Raw genomic sequence first — 21,410 nt, 5'->3', positions numbered from 1 at the left:
GTGCCAGTGGCAGTGAGGAGGACACAGAGAGTGGGCACTATATGCTGGGCGTGCGCTTCTTTACAGGGTGCCCCGGAGTGGGCCACTGGGCGTGCTGTCCTGAGCTGGCACTACCTGTCTGGACCCTTAAGCAGGTGGGCCCCCAGGTCCCCAGGGCAGGCCCCTCTAGGAGGCCCGGTAGGCAGGGCCCCCAGTTAGCAAGGCGTCACCTCCCGCCTCTCACACACCTTCCCCCAAACTGGAGCGGGTAGATAATGGAGTGGGGAAGGGAAGCTGAGCCCGGGGCCCTGGGGCAGGAGATGGAGCCGGGATGGGCTGCCCGGGTCCCTGGAGGCCTCGGGAGCATTGCTGGGAAAAGGAATCTGGGTCTGATTCAGAGGCAAACAGATTGTTCTTTTGATTAAAGCCACAGTGGCTGAGGCCAGAGCACTGGACCCAGCGCCATCTGGGGGGAGGCCAGGCCGGGCTGGCTCTCCTATGCGGCCTGGAGCTCCAGTCAACCTGGCCCGGGTGGCTCTTGGGCTGCTCCTGAGGGGCTCACGCTCACAGGGGCTGGAAAGGGGGTGCCCATAACACTGTCCCATCCTCTCCACCCCCGCTACCACCTCCCCAAACCCCTCACCCACGTTTTGTCATCCTCTTTTCATTTGATCCTCACAGCTGAAACGGAAGGTCCCCATGACTTGGATTACATTTAGTTTTAAACCCTAGCTCTAGAAATCACACTCCGATCAGAGACCTAGCCCCCCTTCCTCACCCCCTCACAATCAGCAACCTCCGGGCAGCAGAAGACAGGAGCCGGGACCTGACTAACGCTCACACAGCCAGGACACGGGCGAAAGTTGCGTTCATCTTGACCTACGTTATGTTCCAGCTCCTGAGCCCTAAGGTGGACCAACCCCTCTGGCCACTTTCGCGAAAGATCTTGGAAAGGTCCTCAAGACCTGAAGGGATGACTGATTACCCTGCCCTCCCTTCCCACCAACCAGCTCCGAAACCACAACCCACAGGGTCTTGTGATGTTGCCCCATGTAGCCTGGAACCTACACACCATTGGGGAGTCCGGTTTTTAAAGCATAAGCTCCCGTCTCCGCCTCGGCCAATTCAGTATTAACTATTTTTCTTTCTAGACTGCAAACGCCTGCCCGCGTGTGTCTCTGGGCCAGTGCGGGCGGGCAGGCCGACTCGGGGAGAAAACACGGGGTTCCAGTAACAGATCCACTCTGCCATCCCAAAGCAGAAACAGCAGCTGCTGTGTGTGGGGCTCCCATCAGCCGGGGCCTGGCCTCCAGGCCCCCTTTCCGTTGGGTCCCCGGGAGAGCCCTGTGCGGCGGGACGGCTTTATTCATGCTTCACGGACGAGGAAACCGAGGCTCAGAGAGGCTCCGGGCTACACAAGGGGCAAGGGGCAGAGCTGGACTGAAACCCCGACCAGTTGCCCCGGGTGCACGGCTCTGCTGGTCCCAGGGCTGCGAGGCTGCCACCCTTCAGCCTGGGGAGCGGAGGCTTGGCGAGGCGGCCAGGGAGCTCTGGACGCGGAGGGAGAGTCAGACCTCACGAGCCTGAGTCCCCGGCCGGCTCCTTCCTGGCTGAGCAACGATGCCTCCCGCTTTGGAGTAAGAGTCCCTGCCCGGCTGGTGTTTCCAATGGTTAGAGTCCTCAAGACCCTCGAGTGCCGGCCCGCACACTGAAGGCTCGTGGGTTTGCTTCCGAGCTGGATTCCAGGCTCTCGGTCCCTGGCCCTGGTCAGGGAGCATGTGGGAGGCAACACATCGATGTCTCTCTCTCACATTGGTTCGTCTCTCTATCTCTCCCCCTCCCTCCCAATCTAAAAATCAATGGAAAAATATCCTCCCATGAGAATTAACCAACCAACCAAACAAACAAACAAGAAAAGAGCTTGTCTCCGGGGCACGACGGGGCAGAGGGGGGGAGGGGAGCGGGGGGGGGGGGAGGAAGGTGAGAGCCAGGGGTGTTCAGACACTTTAGGCTGTAGAACCCCCTTTCCAAGTGCTCTGGGGCCCAAAAGCTTTTAAAACAGAAAATGCAGCTGCCCTCCTTCATCTCCATGATATCCCCAAGCCCCCTCACTGCCCCCCGTGGGGGGACCATAAGGCACCAAAGGGTTGATGTGGGCCTTGTCCAAGGTCACACAGACTCTGGGACCCAGGCATCCTCACCTTGAGGAAAGGTCAAAGGGGAATGTGGGGGTCCAGCTGCCACCACTTACCTGCCACCCAGCACCCCCGGCCACCTGTCTCACCTCTGCCTCTGCTGCTCCTGGGCGGAGGAGCGTCCTGGCCAAGGGTCCCCGCCCCACCCCAGGTGTCAATGTCACCTCGGCAGGTGCCAAGCGTCCTGCAATGGAAACCCAGGAAGTGCGCTGAATGAGAACACACGCCCTTTGTCCGAGGCTCAGAGGCCCCGCTCCCCGCCTCCTCGCCTGCCAGCCTCCGACCAGCTTTCTTCCAAGCAGTTGATGAAGGGGCTCAATCTTCTATTAGGGCTCAGGCGGCTGAGACCCTGGGTGGCAGGGAAGGGTAGGAGAGAGGTGCGGGGGCAAGACCCAAAGCAGGGGGGACCCTGGCTGCTGTCCAGTCCGCGGGGAGCACGCACCTGCTGCCCACAGTAGGAGGAGGGCTTTGACCCAACAGGCACTGATGGGCTCCGACTATGAGCTAGGCAGGAGGCGAGGAGCTCGCGGGAATCAGGTCAGACACAATCCACCCTGGTCCCCAGGGAGCTTACAGAGAGACGGGGGCCATCCACACATCACCCCCATCCATGTAATCACCAGTGGTGAGGTGTGCTCTGAGGGAACGAACAAGGTGCAGGTGAGGGGAGGGCAGGCTCCCAGCTCTCTGGTGCTGGCTGTGACCTTGGCCAAGTCCTTGCCACTCCAAGGCTCCCTCTCGGTGCCTTCGCAGAACCACCGGGCACAGGGGCCTCACCCATGGTGGGAGTCCCGCTCCGTGAAAGCAGCACTGGCTTTCTCCCATCACCCTCGCCTGGTCTCCGGAGCTCTCAGCGCACGTGATCCATGGATCCCAGGACAGGGACAGGGTTCCCTGAGCTTAAGTCCTGGGGCCCAGAGGCTGAGGAAGGGAAGCATCTGTCCAGCTGGCCTTCCCCTGACAGGCTCCGCCGGGGCCGGGTCAGAGCAGACTGTCAGGCCCAGCCTGGCGCGGCCCGGGTGTGCAGCCGCAGGAAGCTGTACATCCAGGTCGGGTGGGGGTTACCCACTCGTTAGCAAACAGCCCCTCCCCCAGCCTCCCAGCCCTGGCTCTGCCCTGCCCCTCCCTTCATCCTCCACTCTGCTTGCTGGGAGTCAGGTCAGTTCAATACTTATTTCCTGAGCACCTACTGGGGCGGGGGTGGGTGGGGGGGGGGGGGGTGGGGGGAGCTGTGCTAGGGGTGCATCAGTACAGAGAAGTGGGAGCACCACACACACATGCTGTAGCAGGGGCAGGGTGGGCAAGCACAGATATGAGTAACATCAGTATCTGTGAGTGACCAGCTCTGCCATGTGCCAGCCTGGGCCCTCGGGCAAGTCACTTCTCTCTGAGCCTCAGTTTCCTCTTGCAACCTGGGGGTGGCAGTACCTCCCTGTGGCTCCATTGTAAGGATTTGGGTTCCTGCTCCATCGCCTGAGCCAATGCCTCCTTCCCAGTCTCCTCACTCACATCAGAAAGGTGTGGCTGAGGCGGAGTTCCAGTCCCTTCTGGGGTGAGGGGCGCTAGAGGCCACGGACAGGCTCTGGGTTAAGTGCCCTGCCTCCACCATCTTGTTCAGTCCTCTCAACAAATGGGGAAGCCTAGCTACAGAGAGTACCTTGCTCAAGGTCACGTCCATTAGTAAGCTTCATTCAAACCCAGGTCAAGTTTATAAGAAATGTTCAGAAACGCCGGGGGGCCTCACTCGGCCACAGTGATAGCCTCAGCGATAGATTTTGCTTGGCTGCCTCCCTCGGTCCATTCAGGCCTCCTCAATGAAGCCCTCTGTAGAAGGCAGCTTCTAGGATGGCTCCCGGGGATCCCCACTTTCTGCCAAACCCTTGTATAACCCCCTCCTCTCAAGGGTGACTTGCTTCTAACCAATGGAACACAGCAACAACAGTGGGAGGCTGCTTTTAACCCTGGGTTACAGAAAGACGGTGGCTTTTGTCCTGCTGTTCTTCTCTCTCCCCCTCACTTGCTTGGTTGCTGGAGGGAAGCCGGCCATCAGGTTGTGAGCTGCCCGATAGAGAGGCTCATGTGGCAAGAACTGAGGGAGCCCCCTGCCCAACAGTCACAGGGGAAACCGAGGCCCGAGGCCCAGGAGCCCAGGAGAAAAGTGAATCCTGCCAACAACCATGGGAGTGAGGTTGGGATTGGATCCTTCCCCAATCGAGCCTTAGGATGACATCACAGCCTCCGCCAACATCTTGACCGAGGCCTGTGAGAGACCCTAAGCCAGAGGACCCAGTCAAGCTGCACCCAGGTTCCCAACACACACAAAAGTGAGACAATAGATGTCTGTTATTTTAAGCTGCTTGATTTTGGGGTCATTTGTTGTGCAGCTGTAAATAACAAAATACCCTCCCTAGCCCTGTAGCCCCCATCACTCTATCCCCTTACCAGATGTTCAGTAATTACTTGTGAATGAATAAATAGAGAAAGGAATGCGGGACACCCTGAGGGACAATGCTATAGCTCAGAAAAGCCAGAAGTGTGTGTGTGTGGGGGGGGGGGGGGGGGGACCTCAGGAGGGAGGTGGCTGGCTTGCCCCAATCCCAGCTGCCCCAGGGGTTACCATCATGCCCACGTAGCAGGGAGTGGGCGCTCTGGTCTCCCACCTCTTTAGGATGCTGGTCAGGGCCCAGGTCTGGGCTCTCGTGGTCTCTGTGGGATCAAGTCCCAGAGTCATGCCCCTGCTCCAGGCCATCCCTTTTGCATCTCCGCTGCCCTGTGGACTTCAGCCCTATTTCTCTTTGTTTGGAATGTAGATTTGCTAAATGCCTCTCTTAGAGTGATCTAATGTTTATACCCTTGTTGGACTTTTCACAAAAATAATTGAGTAGATAAGGAAAGAATCCCATTCCAGCCCATGTGGCCCAGGTTTTGTTTGGAAAATGGTCCCTGTGCCCATAAAAAGGAAAGGACCTTGAGTCCAATCCCTCCCAGCCCGTCCCCACTGGGTGCTAGGCTCTATGAGGCCAGAAGGTCAGGGAACCTTCCAGCAAAAACATCAGAACAGTTGGAACCTGGTGCCCAGTCTGGGTCCAGCAAGGGGCTGGCCCTGTGCCCGCCTAACTGAGCCATTTCCTCCTAGACTGGGGCAAGCTTCCTGCCCAGAGGGAGCTGAGCGCCCTCCCAGGCCGAGGGGGGCTGGGTCCTATATTGGCGGTGGAGGGACCCATAGGCTAGTCCCCACCTCAGCTACTCTGGGGCCAGGAGGCCTCTCCTGGGGCAGGACAAAGCAAGGGGTCAGAGGTGGGGCTCAAGCTGTGAGTTGGGTGGCCACTCCTGGAGGAGTCAGCTGGAACCCCCCATCCAGCCTGGGCCAGCCTGCCCTGTGTCCCAGGGGCACCCCACGGTGGAGAGTGAAAAATCCTAGGCTGGACTGTCTGCTCCAGTGCAGCCTTCAGGTGACCGTGGCGGCCTTTGCTGAGAAGCCAGACCTGTCGGAGCCTGGAATCCTCCAAGAACCTTCTCCAGCCTTCTATCCCAGCTGCCCCAGAGCTGCCTCGCGACCCATTGGAAGCCCTGGCTGGCCGTCTCCCTTGCCCCATGAGGCTCCTGCTGGGAAAGAGCCCCAGCTCGGTCCCCAGGGAACCAAGCGGCCCCGTGGGGCTGGGAGTCTGGGCCGGGAGAACAGGACTGTGATGGAGCCTCTGGCTACCCCGGACAAAAGGTGGCCAGAACCACAGGCCAGAACCTGCCAAGAAGGGACCTGCCATATTTTTCCTGCCCACCCGTCAGTGTTTCTGGCTCCGATGCTTCAACAAGAAGAGGGAAGCAGGAAGCAGGCAAAGCACTTGAGCTCTGGGGGTAGGCCCCCTGGATTCAGACCCTGACTTTGCTACTAACTAGCTGTGTGCCCTTGAGGAAGTTATGTAACCTCTCTGAGCCTCAGTTTCTGAATCTGTAAAAAGGGATAACAGGACCAACCTCTCGGGGCTGATGTCAGAATGGAATGAGGTTATTAAAAAAAGCACACAACCCATGCTGGTGGCTCTAATAGGCTCAGAGGGGGACAGCAGCCTACCCAAGGGTACACAGCTGGCCAGCAGAGGAGTCGGTATTCAACCTTTCTTCTGTACCCGCTGGAAAAGCAGGGGACACGAGGCTGAACGGAGCTGAGACGGGAAGATCCTCATGGTCTCAGACAAGCCGGGTGCAGGGGGGACCCAGAGGCCTTTCCAGCATCGTGTTCCCTTCGGCTGTGCCTCAGCCTAGGATGGGACAGGTCAGCACCGTCCACCCAACATGCACGTGGGTGCTAGTGCATGTGTCCATCCGCCGCACCCACCACCGCCTCAGCCACCTCGATAGTCACTCCTGCACACATCCCAGGAGCCCGCCCCGGCCAGGAAGCTGTGTGGTGGGAGAAGCTTGCCCTGCTGCATGCTCATGACTCCGGCCACAGGGTGAAAAAAACATCTTTATTGTCTGAGGAGAGGACGGGGCTGTGTGCCCACTGCCCACCCTGCGTAAAGCATTAACCCAGTGGCCCCCGGGGGCCCCCTCCTAACCCCAAATCCTCCCCTCCCTCTCAGGGGCTCCAGTTTGAGTTCCAGGTGGGGCCAACCCTGCCCCCCAGCCTCCAGGCACCGTGCTGCATCAGGCCTCCAGTGAGCCTGGGTGGCCCCAGAGTCCTCGGTGGGCAGGTCAGGAGGGGGCCGTCCCCTGGGTCTGGGCAGGTGCCGAGGGCTGGGGCTGGCTTGGAGCTGACACGGAAGGCCTCTGAGGTGGAAACTCCTGAGGGAAGGTGGGGAGGAAAGGATGGAGGATACCCCACCAATGGCCGTCCCCTCCCTCCTATTCAGGGCCTCTGGGGCACAGGTCAAAGGTTAACGCCAGGTAAGAGAGGGGATCCGAGCTCCTGTCCCCACCCCAAGAGAGGTTTCCCCAGCTCACCCAAAGATATTTTTTCCATTGATTTTTAGAGAGAGTAGAAGGAAGGGGGAGAGAGAGAGAAAAAAATATCCATGTGAGAGAGACACAGCGATGGGTTGCCTCCTGCACGTGCCTCGATCGGGACAGGGGATCAAGCCTGCAACCGAGGTTCGTGCCCCTGACTGGAATCGAACCCAAGACCCTTCAGTTTACGGGCCAACACTCTAAGCACTGAGCAAACCAGTGAGGGCCCAGCTCTTCTTAAACTTGGGCCTGTGGAGGCTCCAGGCCCGTGGTCGGCAAACCGCGGCTCGCGAGCCACATGCGGTTCTTTGGCCCCTTGAGTGTGGCTCTTCCACAAAACACCACGGCCTTGCTGAGTCTATTTTGAAGAAGTGGCATTAGAAGAAGTTTAAGTTTAAAAAATTTGGCTCTCAAAAGAAATTTCCATCGCTGTACTGTTGATATTTGGCTCTGTGGACTAATGAGTTTGCCGACCACTGCTCCAGGCTGTCTGGAGCAGGGCAGGGTGTCCCTGTGTAGGGGACGCAGGGGTGGGGTGCCCACCTGTTTCTGGCAGAGGTCAAGCAGAGTGCGGACGCCCACCAGGCACCAGAGCTCGCCCAGCAGGGAGATGAGGACCCCCAGGAGGTCCAGCCAGCGGCCCACGGTCAGCAGCAGCACGAAGAGGCCGCCCATGCGCACCAGCACCGTCTGGACCTGGCTCTGCAGGCCAGGGTGCTGCCGCTGCTCCTCTGTGGGACACACCGCCTGTCACCGCACACCTGCCGCAACTGGCCCCCGACAGGACCAGCTGGATCAGGGCTGCACCTCCCTGCCCCCCTCCCAGTGCGAGCCTTCCCCGCCCTCCCCCTGCAGCCCCTCTCCCTTGCTGGCCCCACCCCCACTCTTAGAGCCCCCCAAGGCACCAGGCCCTCTGCCTCCCAGGCCTCACTGCTCGCCTGCGTCTCCTGCTGCTGTGCCCCTCCTGCGCTCGGGACAGAGCCCCCAGCTTGCAGCCCGACTCCTCTCCTGCATCTACGTCTCAGCCCTTAGGAAGCCTGTCCATTCTGCCAAGCAGATCCCCACCCAAGTCGCCTCGCCACTCCACTGCCCACCCGGTCCCGGCCACCTTCGTCTCTCCAAGCAGCCTCCTCTCTGGGCTCCTGGCTTGCGTTCTTGACCCTACAATTCAAGTGTCTACTCAACCGCTCATGACCTTCCAAACGCATCAGGGAGAGGAAGCCCTTCCTCTGCTTGTAACCCGCCAGCACTCCCGACGGCGTTTGGAAGAAGCTGCACCCCCCTCGCCTTGTCTGCGAGGCCTTGGTGCAGGCGTCCTCAAACTACGGCCCGCGGGCCACATGCGGGTGTTTTTGCCGTTTTGTTTTTTTACTTCAAAATAAGATATGTGCAGTGTGCATAGGAATTTGTTCATAGTTTTTTTTTAAATTATAGTCCGGCCCTCCAACGGTCTGAGGGACAGTGAACTGGCCCTCTGTTTAAAAAGTTTGAGGACCCCTGCCCTAGTGGATGTGACCGGTGCCGGCACCCAACCTCATCTCATCCCTGACTAGCTCCCCTTTACTCAAACCCGCAGACACCTGGGTTTCTTTGCTGTGCAGCGAGCACGCTAAGCTTACTCCCACCCCAGTGCCTTTGCACCTGCTGCTCTCGGCCTGACTGCCCTGCCTTTTCCGGCCACCCTCACTCTGTCCAGCCCATCCCCACTCTGCAGCCCATCCCCACTCTCCAGGAGCCTCTTTTTAGAGCCCAGATCTGACCAGATCTCCCCCGCCTCCCGCTCTCCAAACCCTGCCCGGTCTGGCCCACGAGGACTCTCCATCAGGCCCAGTGAACCTCATCAGCCTCAGCCCCATCTTGGGGTGACAGCTACACTCAGCTTCTTCCAGTTGTTTGAGGCTGCCGTGCTCTCTCACCTCTGAGCCTTGATGTACAAGGTCATGTCTCCCTCACCTCTCTCAGGGGCTCCTGCCTACCCTTCAAGGTCCAATTCCAGCACTATCTCCTCAGGGCACGCTGCACCCCTCTCTGAGTTGCCCCACCACCGTGGCCTCTGCCACAGGCTAGGCGCCCTGGGGTAGCAGGGGTGGGGGCTAGCTTCTCAGCCTCCGGGGATCTAGGACAGTGCTGGGCCGTCAGACAGCAGGATGTGGATGCCCAGGTGCCGGAAACCGAACATTGTCACTTGGTAGTTATGTGAAAAGGGAACCCGACAAGGCTGGTCAACCTTGAAGCTAAAGGTCAGAGCCAACCACTCCCTATCTAATTGAGACGATGGTAACTGAGGCAACTTCCCCACCAAATAATCATGTAAATCCATATTGATAAAGATCATCTGTCTGTTACTGGAATTACCTGCCTAAGGGCAATGGGTGTATCTCAGAACTCTAATAAAAGGGATAGAGCAAAGGCCAGAGCTTGGAGTCCTCCCACTAGAGGTGGGCTCCCGCCTGGCCCCACATTTTCCCAAATTGATTCTTTTCTAGCTTCTCTTCATTTTGATTGCGGCCTTCTCCAGAAACCGGACCTGAAAGGGATCTCTGAAACACGCGGGACGTGACAAGGGATCCCACACACCCAGGCCCCCTGCAGCCCTCACCTTGCATGTAGATGACCAGCAAGGTGTAGCAGATGGTGAGCGGCGTCCAGAAGCGCACAGCCTCCGAGGTGGTCAGGAAGTCCTGGTTGATGAGGGCCACGGCCGCCAGGTCGCCCACAGCAAAAGCCACGACCAGGGCGCGGCCCAGTAGGCAGGGCAGGTCACACGCCCCGGCCAGCAGACCCAGGCAGACCCCGCAGTAGTGCTGGCTGCTGTGCAGCTCATAGAGGCGGCAGACGTGGCGGAGGAGGCGCTGGGCCAGCGTGCTCAGCAGCGCAGCCAGCCCGAGGCCCAGCAGCAGGTTCAGCGTGCGGTGAGGGGCGCCCTCCTGCAGGAAGCTCAGGCCGCAGGTCAGCCCACAGCCCAGCGAGTACTGGCCCAGCAGGTACAGCTGCAGCCTCTCGGCGCTCCCGGAGCCCTGGCGGGGAGCGGGCAGAGAGGGGCCGCCGCGATGGTGGGTCCCCTCACCACCGGGACACCGAGGGCTGGCAGGGTACAAATGCTTCAGTCTACGGGAGGCTGGGCCCCAAAGGAACCCCTCGGATCATTCCCCAGGAGGGAGCACTGCCTGGCGTCAAGCCCTAATGGATCATTTCTTCCGGCTTAATTCCCATCCTGGTTGTTACGTGGGACTCATGTGCTCGCTGAAGCGCGGTGGTGGCCCGGAGCCTTGGAGACCTGGGTTTAAAGCCTGACTCCCCTTCCTGTGTGTTACCCGCTCTGAGCCTTAGTTTCCCCACCTGTGACATGGGGCTCCCACAGACCTTCCCCCTGTGGTTGGGAGGATCATGGGATGATGCACTCAAACGATCTAGCATTCGGGCCAGCAGTGCGCACCCCCGCCCCGCCCACCAGGCCTCACCTTGCCCAGGGACAGCAGCGTGGAGACAGCCCTGAGGGAGAACTCCAGCACCACCAGGGAGGCCACCCGGGGCCCCACGAGGGTCAGGATGAGGGCCAGCCCAGGCAGGTGCGCCTTCTCCAGCAAGGCCCACCGGGCCTGCAGCCGCTCCTTCTCCAGCCGCCATTCCGGGTTGCTGTGGGGTGGAGAGGGTGGAGGCAGAGTGGCAGAACCACCAGCCTGGGCCCTGGAGGGGGTCCCGGGTCCCCGGCCACACTCCCTGGCCGGAAGGGTGGTCTCTTGCCCCCAGTCCTCCCTCAGAGACCAGAGTCACAGCTGGGGCCCGGGGGCCTGAACAGGGCTGGGAGTGGGCCGGGCAGGTGGGCACTCACTTGGCACAGCCCACGAAGAAGTAAACCTTCAGGAGGCTGTTCAGGACGGAGACTCCGCAGGCCCCGATGAGGCCTGAGGGGAGGGAGGGAGAGTGGGCGTGCTCGTAGGGTTACAGGAGGGCAGCCTAGGGCTGGGAGACCTATGGGTGGGGTGCCTGGAGGGAGCAGGCTCTGGAGGGGGCGGGAGGAGGCGCTCACCTTTCAGGACAGAGTCGAGGAGGAGGCCAGAGCCCCACTCGAGGGAGGAGAGGCCAGGGAACCAGGAGGGGAGGGCTGGCAGGGAGAACATGGCAGCCGGATCCAGCCCAGCCTCGGGCCAGGTCTGCGCCGGAGAGGCTGACGTCACAGGGCAAAGGTGCCGGTGGAGGCGAGGGAGGTGGGAGGGGTCAAAGGCCCAGGGCTGGGGGGCAGGGAGGGGAGCGGGAGGGTTAAGGGGCGATGGGACCACCAGGTGAAGGGGCATCTCTGGGGTTGGCCTCTGTCCCTGCTCCAGTCTGGTGCCCGCTGTCCTCACTCTCCCTTAGGGCTTGCCACACAGTGGCTTCCTGAAACCCAGGCCTCTCTGTCCTGTCATCCCTGGTCCCAGCCTTCGGTCTGGGCTCTGTCCTCTCAGCCCAGAATCTGGAAGGGGGCATCTATTCCCCTACATTCCTGAGGTCAGGCCCTACTCTCAGCCCGAAGTCTGGAGGGGGGCGTATATCCGCCCCCAGGCCTGAGGTTGGGATTCAGCTCTGGGCCCCACCCCTCAGCCACTGGCAGCCGCCTTGACGATCCTCTCTGTGTCCACTAGGTGGCAGGCTTCCCCCGGGCCAGACGGGGTGGGGCTCGACTGCCCAAGGCTTTTGGATCCTCCTTTCCCAGACTGAAGTAGCCAAGGAAAGGGGTTCAGGAGTGGGGGAGACTGAGGCTGCCGGCAGAGGAGACTCATTGACGTAAAGAAAATAGAAAACTTTATTGGTTTGGAGTGTTGGGAGGCGTGCTCCCGGGAGCAGCTTTTCCAAGACGCGGGTGTTGGCAGGGAAGGCAGTTCAGGCTGCTGGGCCTGGGCCAGGCCACCCCTTTCAGGGGCCTGGTGTCCACCTCCGTAGCACAGAGGTCAGCGCGCCTTAGGGACACGCACGCGGGGAGTGTGGCTGCAGCTTGAGGGAAGCGCCGGAGGAGGATGCCTGGCTCTGCTACTCCACTTGGGCCAGCCACTCCCCCAGCCTGGCCTCAGTCTCCTTGTAGAACCACCGGCAACCTGAGGGCTCCCTTCCAGGGTCGCCATGAGGATCTGTGCAAATGCCCGCAGTGCTGGGTACTGGGAGGGCCTCAGCAGAGCCATAGGTGATGTGACAAGCTGAATTGTGTCCCCCCTGCACCCCAATTCATTATAATGAAGTCCTACCCCCCGCCCCAGGACCTCAGAGTGTGGCTGTAGTTGGAGAAGGGTCTTTACAGAGGTGATTAAGTTGACGTGCAGTCACTAGGGGGGCCCTAGTCCCATATGACTGGTCCTGTAAGATGAGATTGGGGCACAGCCATGCACAGAAGGAAGGACACACAGAAGTCAGCCATCTCAAGCCAAGGAGAGAGGCCCGAGAAGAACCCAACCCTGTTGACCCCTGGATCTTGGACTTCTGGCTTCCAGGACTGGGAGAAATAGCCGCCTGGTTTGTCCCGGCAGCCCTGGCCGACTGCCACGGGAGATGACACGCCTCCGGGGCACCCAGGGTCTCCTCCTGTGTGCAGTGATCCCTTGGGGACACAGTTCCGGGCTGGGCAGGGTGGCTCCAGTCCTGGCTCTGCCATCTCAGCGCTGTGTGGCTTTGATCAAAGCTCTCCACCCTTCTGAGCCTCGGCGTGCTCCTTGGTGAGAGGCCTGTCACCTCCCCCTGTTGTTTCAGGTTGAAGCAGCTGATGCAGGTACGTGACCCAGCTCCTGGTTGCGCTCGCTCGGGGCAGTCATGGTAACGGTGAGGACGGCCCTGGGACAAGGCAGAGAAGGAAGGAAGAGGAGTTTCTGGAGAGCTGAGGTGGTGACTTGCAGCAGGCTGGTGGGTCCCGGGGCTGGGTTGACCAGCTGTCCACTCTCCCCAGACCTGGGGCAGAGCCTGGGCCTGTGGCTGGTGAGAGACGGCCATTCCCAGCTGGAGCGGGGTGTCGGGCTGTGTCAGGATGTGGGGTGAGGGACGCCCTAGGTGGCCGTGCCCCGCCCTATCGGGCCAGTTTCCGGAGCTCATCCCAGAAGAGCATGCTGAGGATGGTGTGGGGGCCCAGGCGCAGGTAGGCGGGGCCCAGACCCTTGTAGAGCGCCAGGGGTCCCTCCTGCCGCCAGATCTTCACCAGGCAGTCAGCCAGGCCCCGGTACAGCCGGCCCTGGGGACAGACACAGGGTGGGTGTCACTACAGGGGCCGTGGGGCCCGGGCTGGCACACCAGAGTATGTCTGTGTGTGAGGGCTTCTGTGGCACCTCAGAAAAGGCACCCCCCCACCCCACCCCGCCAAGCTAGGGAAATTACACAATGAAGGACCTTTAGGTGGCAACATTTTAAAAGGAGTTTCTTCCTTCAGGCAGCCCCAGCCCCAGCCCCAGCCAGGGGCTCAGTTTGGCTAGTGGCACACAGGAGGGTTTCGTCCCTGACTCAGCCTGTGGAGGGCACCTGTGTGTCGGGCACAGCTGTGCCAGCGTACACGATGGCGGGCACCTGTCTGTGAGGCCGGGGGTCGGGCCTGGATTCCAATGCAGGGTCCTCCACATGCCAGCTGGGTGACCTCAGGCAAGTCACTTGATATCTCTGAGCCTCAGTTTCCTCATCAGGAAAGTGAAGGTGGGTGTGAGGATGGAACAAAATCCAGATGTGACTGCTTAGCACGTGCCTGGGTCATAGGTGCTGCGCACACAAGCTGAATGAATGCATTTGCATGCATGTCACATGTCTATGTGTCTCGGCTGTGTGTGTGTGTGTGTGTGTGTGTGTGTGTGTTGGGAAGGGTGCTCTCCAGCTCCCCACATCCTCACCACCTGGTCCCCTGCTCACCCTGCCAGCTCCATCCACGGGCTGATTGTACAGCCGAGTGCTGACCACATCGAAGGGGGTCATGACTGCCACCACCGCCACACTGCTGATCATGCCTCCGGCCAGGGCCACCAGCCAGCTGTCCTCCGGGAGCCACTGTGGGGATGGCACAGGCTGCTGACACCTGCCGCTGCGCCCACCAGCCTCCCTCCACCTGGGGGACGGGAGAAGACAGGGCCCCTCCAGCCATTCCCCACCCACATCTCCCCCACAAGGTCCCTCACACCTTCAGGGCTCACTGCTGGCCCCCCACTTCTGCTGGGCCCAGGGGTCCTACGGGGTCCTGAATGTCACCGCCCGCTGGGGTTCCCTGTGTGAGAGTCCAGCTGGAGAGGCTGAGGTGTGACTCAGGCCCGGCAGGAGGGAGAAAGGAGGCAGGTGGCCTCCTCGCTCCTGGGTGTCTGTGTCCCTGGCCCCTCACCTGTCGCTCCTGCACCCAGGCCTTGGCAGAGGCGAAGGTGGCCAGCTGGGCAGCTGAGCCAACCATGACTCGGGGCACAGCCCCGCCCACACCCCGCCACAGACCTGCCAGGCCCTGCTGCCGCCAGATGGTCTCCATGGCGCCCAGGACGCTCTGCGGGGAGAGGGCACAGGGTCACTGGGCAGCCCCTGCCCGCCCAGGAGCCCACCCAGCCCAGGGAGCTCTGGGGAGTGACAGTCCCACCTGGTGGTGGTGCTGGTGCCCCACGGCCATCTCGGCCACCGTCTGGGCCTGCAGCTGCGTTTTGACCTGTGAGAGCAGAGGTGACGGAGGGCTCAGGGCCCGGCCTTGGGAGCCTGGCTGAGCTGTGTGGGTGGAGGGCACCCTTTCCCGGTCGCCCGGGGCAGAGTGCAGGCCGGGCAGCGATGTTCCAGGGAGCAGTCCCACAGGGCACCTGGACCTCCAGGAGCCCACGCCTGCAGCTTAGGGGCGTGTGAAACAGGGTTGGGGCGAGTCTCCCGAGTTGGCCTGGGTCTGCACCACCTGCTGTGTCTGCTTACCTCTGGAAAGCTGTTCTAAGGGCAGGGGGAGAGGACAGTGGTGCCGCATCCAGCCTAGTGCCGGCCCTGGCTCCAGGAAGCTTCATTCTTTTTTTAATTTTCTTTATAGAGAGAGTACTTATTCATTCTTTATTTTTAAATGTTTTTTATTGATTTTTGGAGAGAAAGGGAGAGGGAGAGATAGAAACATGGATGAGAGAGAAACATCGATGAGCTGCTTCCTTCCCGTCCCTGACTGGGGATGGAGCCCACAACCTGGGCACGTGCCCTGTCCAGGAATAGAACAGGTGACCTCTTAGTTCCTGTTGATGCTCAACCACTGAGCTATACCAGACGGGCATGGAAGCTTTATTCTTTTTTATTTTTTTAATACGTTTTTATTGACTTTTTTAAGAGAGAGAGGGAGGGAGAGGGATAGAGAGATGAGAGAAACATCGAAAGGCTGCCTTCCACACGTCCCCCACTGGGGGTCAAGCCTGCAACCTGGGCGTGTGCCCTGACTGGGAATCGAACCAAGGACCTCTTGGTTCATGGATGGATGCTCGACCACTAAGCCACACTGACCAGGCTGGAAGCTTTATTCTTGACTTTACAAGCCACGTAAGTGCACACCTCCTGCTTACCTCCAGCACACCTGCTACCCTCCGCCCCCGCCCTGGCTCAGGACCTGCGGGTGGGGGGACTCCAGGGGACAGAGGATGGGGCAAGGTCCTGGGGCAGATTTCAGTCCTGGGAAGGGATGTTCCAGGGAGCAGCCCCACCCAGCCTGCCCCACCCATGGAGGCCAGCCCGGGAAGCTTCAGAGCCCTGGCGGGAGTTGGGTCACGGGATGGTGGAGGATGGAGACGAGGCACTCACCAGGTAAGCAGGGCTCCCCACGAAGGCTCCCAGTGCCCCAGCCACCGCACCTGCGACCACGGTGCCACCTGGCTGCTGGGTGAGGCCAGCCTGGCAGGCCAGGCTGTAGCAATAGAAGCGGACGCTGTTCATGAGGCCCTGGTAGAGCAGGCTGGCGGCCAGCCCCTTCTGCAGGCCACTCAGCCCATCTGCTCGGGCCACGGCGGCTATGGAGGCCACAAAGCCCCGGTAGGGCTGAGGGTAGGTGCCCGGGGCCTGCAGCTCCCCCTGCAGCTGCAGCCGAGTCTTCACCACCTCCAGGGGGTTGGTGAAGATGCAGGCCAGGCAACAGGCCGAGGCGCCCAGCACCAGGTCCACAGCCGGGGCCACCGCTCCCGTGTCCTCTGTGCCAGCAGCCGGCTCTGCCCGGGTCAGGGGCATGGCACAGACCCTGGGGTGGTGGCGCTTAGGCTGCCTGTACCCCTGGAGGGTCACAGGGCTATGGATCGAGGGGCCCTGGGACCATGTCTGGAGGGCAGGGACCGGTGGGACAGGCCTGCAGCTGCCAGGCGGTTGCTGATCTATCCAGGGAGTCCACCTGCTCCGCTCAGCGCCTGGGCTGTGGGCGCCTAGGACACACCCCTGCTGGGTTCTGACCAATCCCAGCTGCCTTTGTTCTCCACACCTCCTGGCTTGGGGCGGCCCTAAACACTGGGATCTGGGGCAAAGGTCACCTGGATCAGAAAGAGATTGGGGGCGGGGAGAAGGTGCCAATCAGCTGAGACTCCTTCTCCTGCCCCTTGTCCTCCAGCCCCCCCTGTGGTCCCTGGGGCAAAGGGCTGGTGCTGCTGCCCCACCGTTGGCTCAGCCAGTCCAGCTGCAGCTGAGCCCTGGGCAGGGGAACTGCCCCGGGGGCTCCTGGCCACAGTCTGCCTGGGCAGCTCAGCAACAGCCCACTCCTACCCCTGCCGCTGTGTGAGGTCCCCTTTCCGGGCCCCAGCCTTCCAGTCTGGGTCCCACTGTCAGTGGGCGCAGAGGAGGGGACTGACCGGACTCCCAGCTGTGCTAGAACGTGACCTGGGCAAATCACTTCCCCTCTGAGCTTCAGCTCTCCGTTTGTAAAAGGGGGGCATCCATGCCCACGCAGGGCTTCTCTGGAGGATCAGCGATGTGTGAAAAGCACCCAACAAAGATGGTCCACATTGCCCCTGCCGGGGGTCCCTGCTGGGTAGGAGACCTCAAGGAGTGACCAGTGGCTTACCTGGTAGGGACTTGTCCCTCAGCCCCACCCTCCTCCCCGTGGAGCCCCTACTGGGTTGTGGCTTCTGGAGGAGCCCCTGCAGGAAATGGCTCTTTGTGCCTGGTGAGAAGGGACCCCCCCCCCCCCCCCCCCCCCCCAGCCCCGGCCCTGCTGCCAGGCGCCAGGCTGCTCACCTTGACCTCTGCCCTCAGAGCAGCTCTCCTGCCAGGGCCACCCTGCATCACCCTAGGCGCTGATATCAGTGTCAAAACCGGAGGCAGAGCCGCCCTGCCTGGAACCCCGCCTCAGTGGCCGCCACACCCACCCCCTCCCGAGCCTACCCCTCTCCTCCCGGTGTGTGTGAGGCCCTGCAGGTGGCAGTGGTGAATGGCTCCCAGCCTGGTAGGCTTGGCATCCTCTACCAGCCCCTGGGGCAGCAGCTCGACAAGAGGCCTCGGGAACAGCGTGAACTCTCCCGGGTTTACCCGGAGTGGCTGGCATCTACCCCCGTGGCTGGGAGGCCAGGGGGCAGGCGTGCCTTTCTGGTGGTGGAGACCTGCCTAGGACTGGGGCCACCCCACCCCGGCCCCTGCAGGAAACAGGAGAGAGGGCAAAGGTCAGGCCGTGAAACCCCCAGGCCTGGGCTCCTCCAGGCTCCAGTGCCCAGGGCCCCAGGGGGTCTGGTTCGGTGTTGGCACCGGCGGCTGACGGAACATTGTGGAATGAAGAACGAAGGGTCGAGGGGCCTGAGAAGAGGGATCGGCGGTCCCCCACCTCCAGCCTGGTCAAAAAGGCCAGCGACAAGTCTTGGCAATATAACATATCTATTTTATTTTAAAAAACAAAGCCCAGACCTGACTCCTTCCCCGAGAGGGCCCTTCACAAGCTCTCGGGCAGGGCCTGGCTCTAGCCAAGCAGGGCAGTCAGGAGGCTCCAACGTGCACGCCAGGCTGGTGGGCTCTGCCCCTCTCCACGCCCGCCTCCCTCCCCTCTGCGCCCGGTGCAAGGACTCAGCCCGATTCCTGGGTCCACGGCACTGCCAGGTTCAGGGAGAGGCAAGGGCAGGGGCCCGCGGACATGCAGGGCCTCCTGCAGCCAGGGAGGGCCAGTCCGCCCGGCCCCGCCCTGGAAGGCAGGTAGCAGTGCGCGTGGGACGGGTTAGTGAGGAGATGACATGCACTAAGACCTCAGTGTTCCGCTTCCCTGCACAGCCAGGAATACGTTCAAAAATGAACAGGATGGCCAGACCCTCGGGCCCCCAGGGCGGCCTGAGCCTCTGCCCGGGCCGGAGAGGAAGAGGGGACCCTCCCCCCATCCTTCTCTCCCTCAGGGTCGGTATTATTCCCATCGCCACCCTAAGAGACGGCGTGGGCTGAGGCGCGGCCCTGGGAGGAGGCTGTGCAACTACAGAGCCCATAGGGCTCAGACCTCTGCCCCTGGCATTTCCAGTGCCACCTGCTGGGCAGGGTGCCCAGGGTGTTCGCACCCACTCTGGATCACAGGGAGGGACAGACCCTGTCTCAGGCCCCGCCCGCTGGTTCTGCCGCCCAGGGCGGAAGTGGGCTGTGGAACGGGTGGAGGCCTGGCCCCGAGCAGCGCGCTGCCACCGTGGTGACGGTGAATGTGCCCCGTGCGCCTCCCTGAACTGCCCCCCAGGACACCGGCCAGCTCCGCCTCAGCACCAGGGGTCCCGGGAGGCTCTGCCGCGGCAGAGGCTGTCGCTGCGCTGCCACGCGCTGTGGATGAGGCTCAGGGCGTCCTCGAACTTCTTGTTGGAGGCTTCCTGGATGGCCTTGTGGGGGAGGTCCACCTGTGCCGGGCGGCAGGGAGCATGAGGGCCACGGAGCCCCCGCACCAGGGTAGCCTCGTCCGCCCAGCTAAATTGTGCCCTTCAAGGAGGGGCTGAAGCTGAGACCAGGTGACGGCCCCGAGCCTCCATCCGGGGGAGGCCCGGCTCTGGGGTGGGTGCCCACCTGGCAGGCCCTGCGCTCTAGCTGGCTGCGCACCTGAGTGTCCTGCTTACCTGGAACAGCTCGGCCTCAGCCCCACCGTCAGCACTCAATTCGTGCTATTTTATTGGAACCAAGAAGGCCAGGGATGGCGCTAAGTCCCAGACTCCCTGGGAGGCAGGGTTGCCTTTGGTCCTAAAGTTTGTGTCTGTCCCAGGCCCCCCACCCGCCTCGGTCTGTGCCACGCAGGGCTCCTCTCTGGGGAACGGCTCGCTCCGCAGGCCCCGGGCAGCTGGGTACCTGGTAGATGGTCCTCCACCCAGAGTTCAGTGCAGACAGGAATCGGTCCAGTTCAGATGTGCAGCTCAGGTAGATGACCCAGGGTGGGAGGGGCTGCTGGCCGTCCCGGGAGAACTCCTGGGGAGAGCGGGGCCCCGGTCAGCAGACACAGGGCTCCTTCTGCAGGGCCTGCCTCCAGCAGCCCCCACCGGACTCACCAAGACACAGTACTCCCTGCCCGGTTCCGTGGAGACGGCGCTGATGTCGGCCAGCACGGCTGTGCCCAGAGAGCGGAAGAAGCTGGTCTGGCAATCCTCGTGGCATGTGAAAAGGCGGTCATCGGTGATCACCAGGCAGCAGGGGATGCAGGGGCTGGGAGGTACCCCCTGGGGGATGACCTGAAGGGCGTTGACAGAGGGGCAGGAAGCAGGCTGGAGCTCCTGCTGCTGGTCTCCCCATCCAGGGGCCCAGCCAGCCCTTAGCCCCGCCTCCAGAAGGCAGGCAGGCTCCGCCCACTCAGGGCTATAGGTGGGGGTGGGGGGACCATGAGAGTACCAGGGCCTGCTCCTGGGCTGTCCCTGGAGGAACCTGTCTTGGTCCCCACGGGTTGCTCCATGACTGGTGTGGGTTCAGGGAAGGGACACAGAGCGGGGTCGGGAGGCCAGGTGAACGGTGGAGGCAGGAGCAGCTCACCCCTTTGGACACGGCCTGGCAGAGGTGTTGCATCCAGTCGGCCATCTCAGCCTCGCTCTCGGCGCTCAGCTCCAGGCAGGGCCGGTCGGCAAGGATGACCTGGAAGGCGTGGGGCCGATCCGTGGTGTTGGACCTCCGACAGCCACCGCACTGCTCCCCCCTGGGCCAGAGGAGGAGGGGTGAAACGGGAGCGAGGAGGCAGGGCTGGCTCGGGGTGGGAGCCCCTGGGTGTGGCTCAAGCCTGTGGGTACAGGGCTTGCCCAGTCCCGGGGCGGAGGACACCGGGAGAAGTCCAGACCCCTTGGCTCTCAGGAGAGGCTTAAAGCTGCTGGGCAGCCCCACTCCATCCTGTGTAACACTTTTTACGTCCAGAATCACCAAGATCCTTCTAGAACCTAAACATGGCCACGTGCGGGGTGAGAATCAGCTCTTAGCTCCGGCCTTCAGGATCAGTGCACATCCTCATGTTCCCTGTTAGGCCTGGCGCTTCCTCCAAGTCTGTGTGCATCCATCTTCCCCCTCAGGGCAGGCGCTTCCCAGGGAAGGGAGTGCCCCCTATCGGGCTGGGGGACTGCCCCCTATTGGGCTGGGGGACTGCCCCCTATCGGGCTGGGGGAGTGCCCCCTATCGGGCTGGGGGACTGCCCCCTATCGGGCTGGGGGACTGCCCCCTATCAGGCCAGACCCTTTCCAGGCAAGAAGCTCTTGCTTCCCCGAGAGGAGCGTTCCCTTCTCCCCGCCCTGGGTCCCGGCGGTCCTCAGAGCTCCGCAGGACCCAGAGCACAGGGTCGGGGCTGCTGGATGCAGTGGGGTGAGGGGCAGGCGAAGCTGACAAGAGGGAGAGCCAGGAGCCGTCTCAGGGAGAACAGGAGTGCGGGTCCCAAGCTCAGCCAGAGCCTTGACCTTCAGGCTGCAATGCCAGACCCCACCTCCCAAGGCCCGTCGCCAGGACACTCACCCCATGTTCACCGAGAGCAGGGGGATGACATCGGTGCGGTCGGGGTACTGGTAGAGGATCCCGTTGCTGCAGGGACACACGTGGCAGGGCTGAGGCCTGTCCCAGCACGGGACCAGGTGGAGCCCAGATCCCGGGGACTCCCACAGGCTGGAGCCCTGACCCCAGAGGCCGGGGGGGCAGTGGTGAGGGGGGGCTGTCTTCTGTGGCGGGGAGGGTGAAGAAAGGACGGCAGAGGGACAGCAACCTGGGAGCTCGGGGCAGCCCTGCCCAGGTCTCTGCCCGCAGCACTCCAGGCGGGCTTCTTCGGGGTGGCCGGTGGGAGCCCGGGGTGGCCCCCAAGGAGGCTGGCTTTACAGAGAAGCTCTACTGTCCTGGGCATGTCTCCTCCTAAGCCCTGGGGGGAGGGAGTTTCCCCTCGGTTCCCTTCAGCGACTTGCTGCAAGAGCTCACGGCCTGTCAACC

The 21,410-nt window shown here is 62.0% G+C and overlaps 3 protein-coding genes across 9 annotated transcripts in view; all 3 read right to left on the bottom strand.

Moving 5' to 3' along the window:
• Window positions 1-6,869: 6,869 nt before the first annotated feature.
• On the bottom strand, window positions 6,870-11,242 carry TMEM82 (transmembrane protein 82). Its single transcript, XM_008148188.3, has 6 exons — window positions 11,152-11,242; window positions 10,954-11,026; window positions 10,583-10,757; window positions 9,721-10,138; window positions 7,665-7,852; window positions 6,870-6,959 (listed from the first exon to the last, which is right to left on the bottom strand). Exons 1-6 carry the CDS (start codon window positions 11,240-11,242, stop codon window positions 6,870-6,872), a joined length of 1,035 nt encoding a protein of 344 aa, XP_008146410.2.
• A 1,907-nt stretch (window positions 11,243-13,149) lies between these two features.
• SLC25A34 (solute carrier family 25 member 34) lies at window positions 13,150-16,271 on the bottom strand. The gene is made up of 5 exons (XM_008148255.3): window positions 15,852-16,271; window positions 14,677-14,742; window positions 14,434-14,586; window positions 13,974-14,108; window positions 13,150-13,311 (listed from the first exon to the last, which is right to left on the bottom strand). Exons 1-5 carry the CDS (start codon window positions 16,269-16,271, stop codon window positions 13,150-13,152), a joined length of 936 nt encoding a protein of 311 aa, XP_008146477.3.
• Window positions 16,272-17,877: 1,606 nt separating this feature from the next.
• PLEKHM2 (pleckstrin homology and RUN domain containing M2) overlaps window positions 17,878-21,410 on the bottom strand; it is a 39,531-nt gene continuing 35,998 nt past the window's right edge. For 6 of the 7 annotated variants that reach the window (XM_054720496.1, XM_054720497.1, XM_054720499.1 and 3 more), the window contains 5 exons: window positions 20,949-21,014; window positions 19,992-20,151; window positions 19,517-19,696; window positions 19,320-19,436; window positions 17,878-18,880 (listed from right to left, as the gene is read on the bottom strand). In XM_054720496.1, the coding sequence (XP_054576471.1) occupies window positions 18,746-18,880; window positions 19,320-19,436; window positions 19,517-19,696; window positions 19,992-20,151; window positions 20,949-21,014 (658 nt within the window). In that variant the 3' untranslated portion in view covers window positions 17,878-18,745. Of the gene's footprint in view, window positions 18,881-19,319; window positions 19,437-19,516; window positions 19,697-19,991; window positions 20,152-20,948; window positions 21,015-21,410 lie in introns of those variants that run through there. The other variant, XR_008556898.1, reaches the window with a different exon arrangement.

This window comes from Eptesicus fuscus, chromosome 9 (assembly GCF_027574615.1).
Source record: "Eptesicus fuscus isolate TK198812 chromosome 9, DD_ASM_mEF_20220401, whole genome shotgun sequence".
Taxonomy (NCBI): domain Eukaryota; kingdom Metazoa; phylum Chordata; class Mammalia; order Chiroptera; family Vespertilionidae; genus Eptesicus; species Eptesicus fuscus.
Note: the sequence above shows the minus strand (reverse complement) of the source record. Positions and strands in the feature narration are given on the sequence as shown.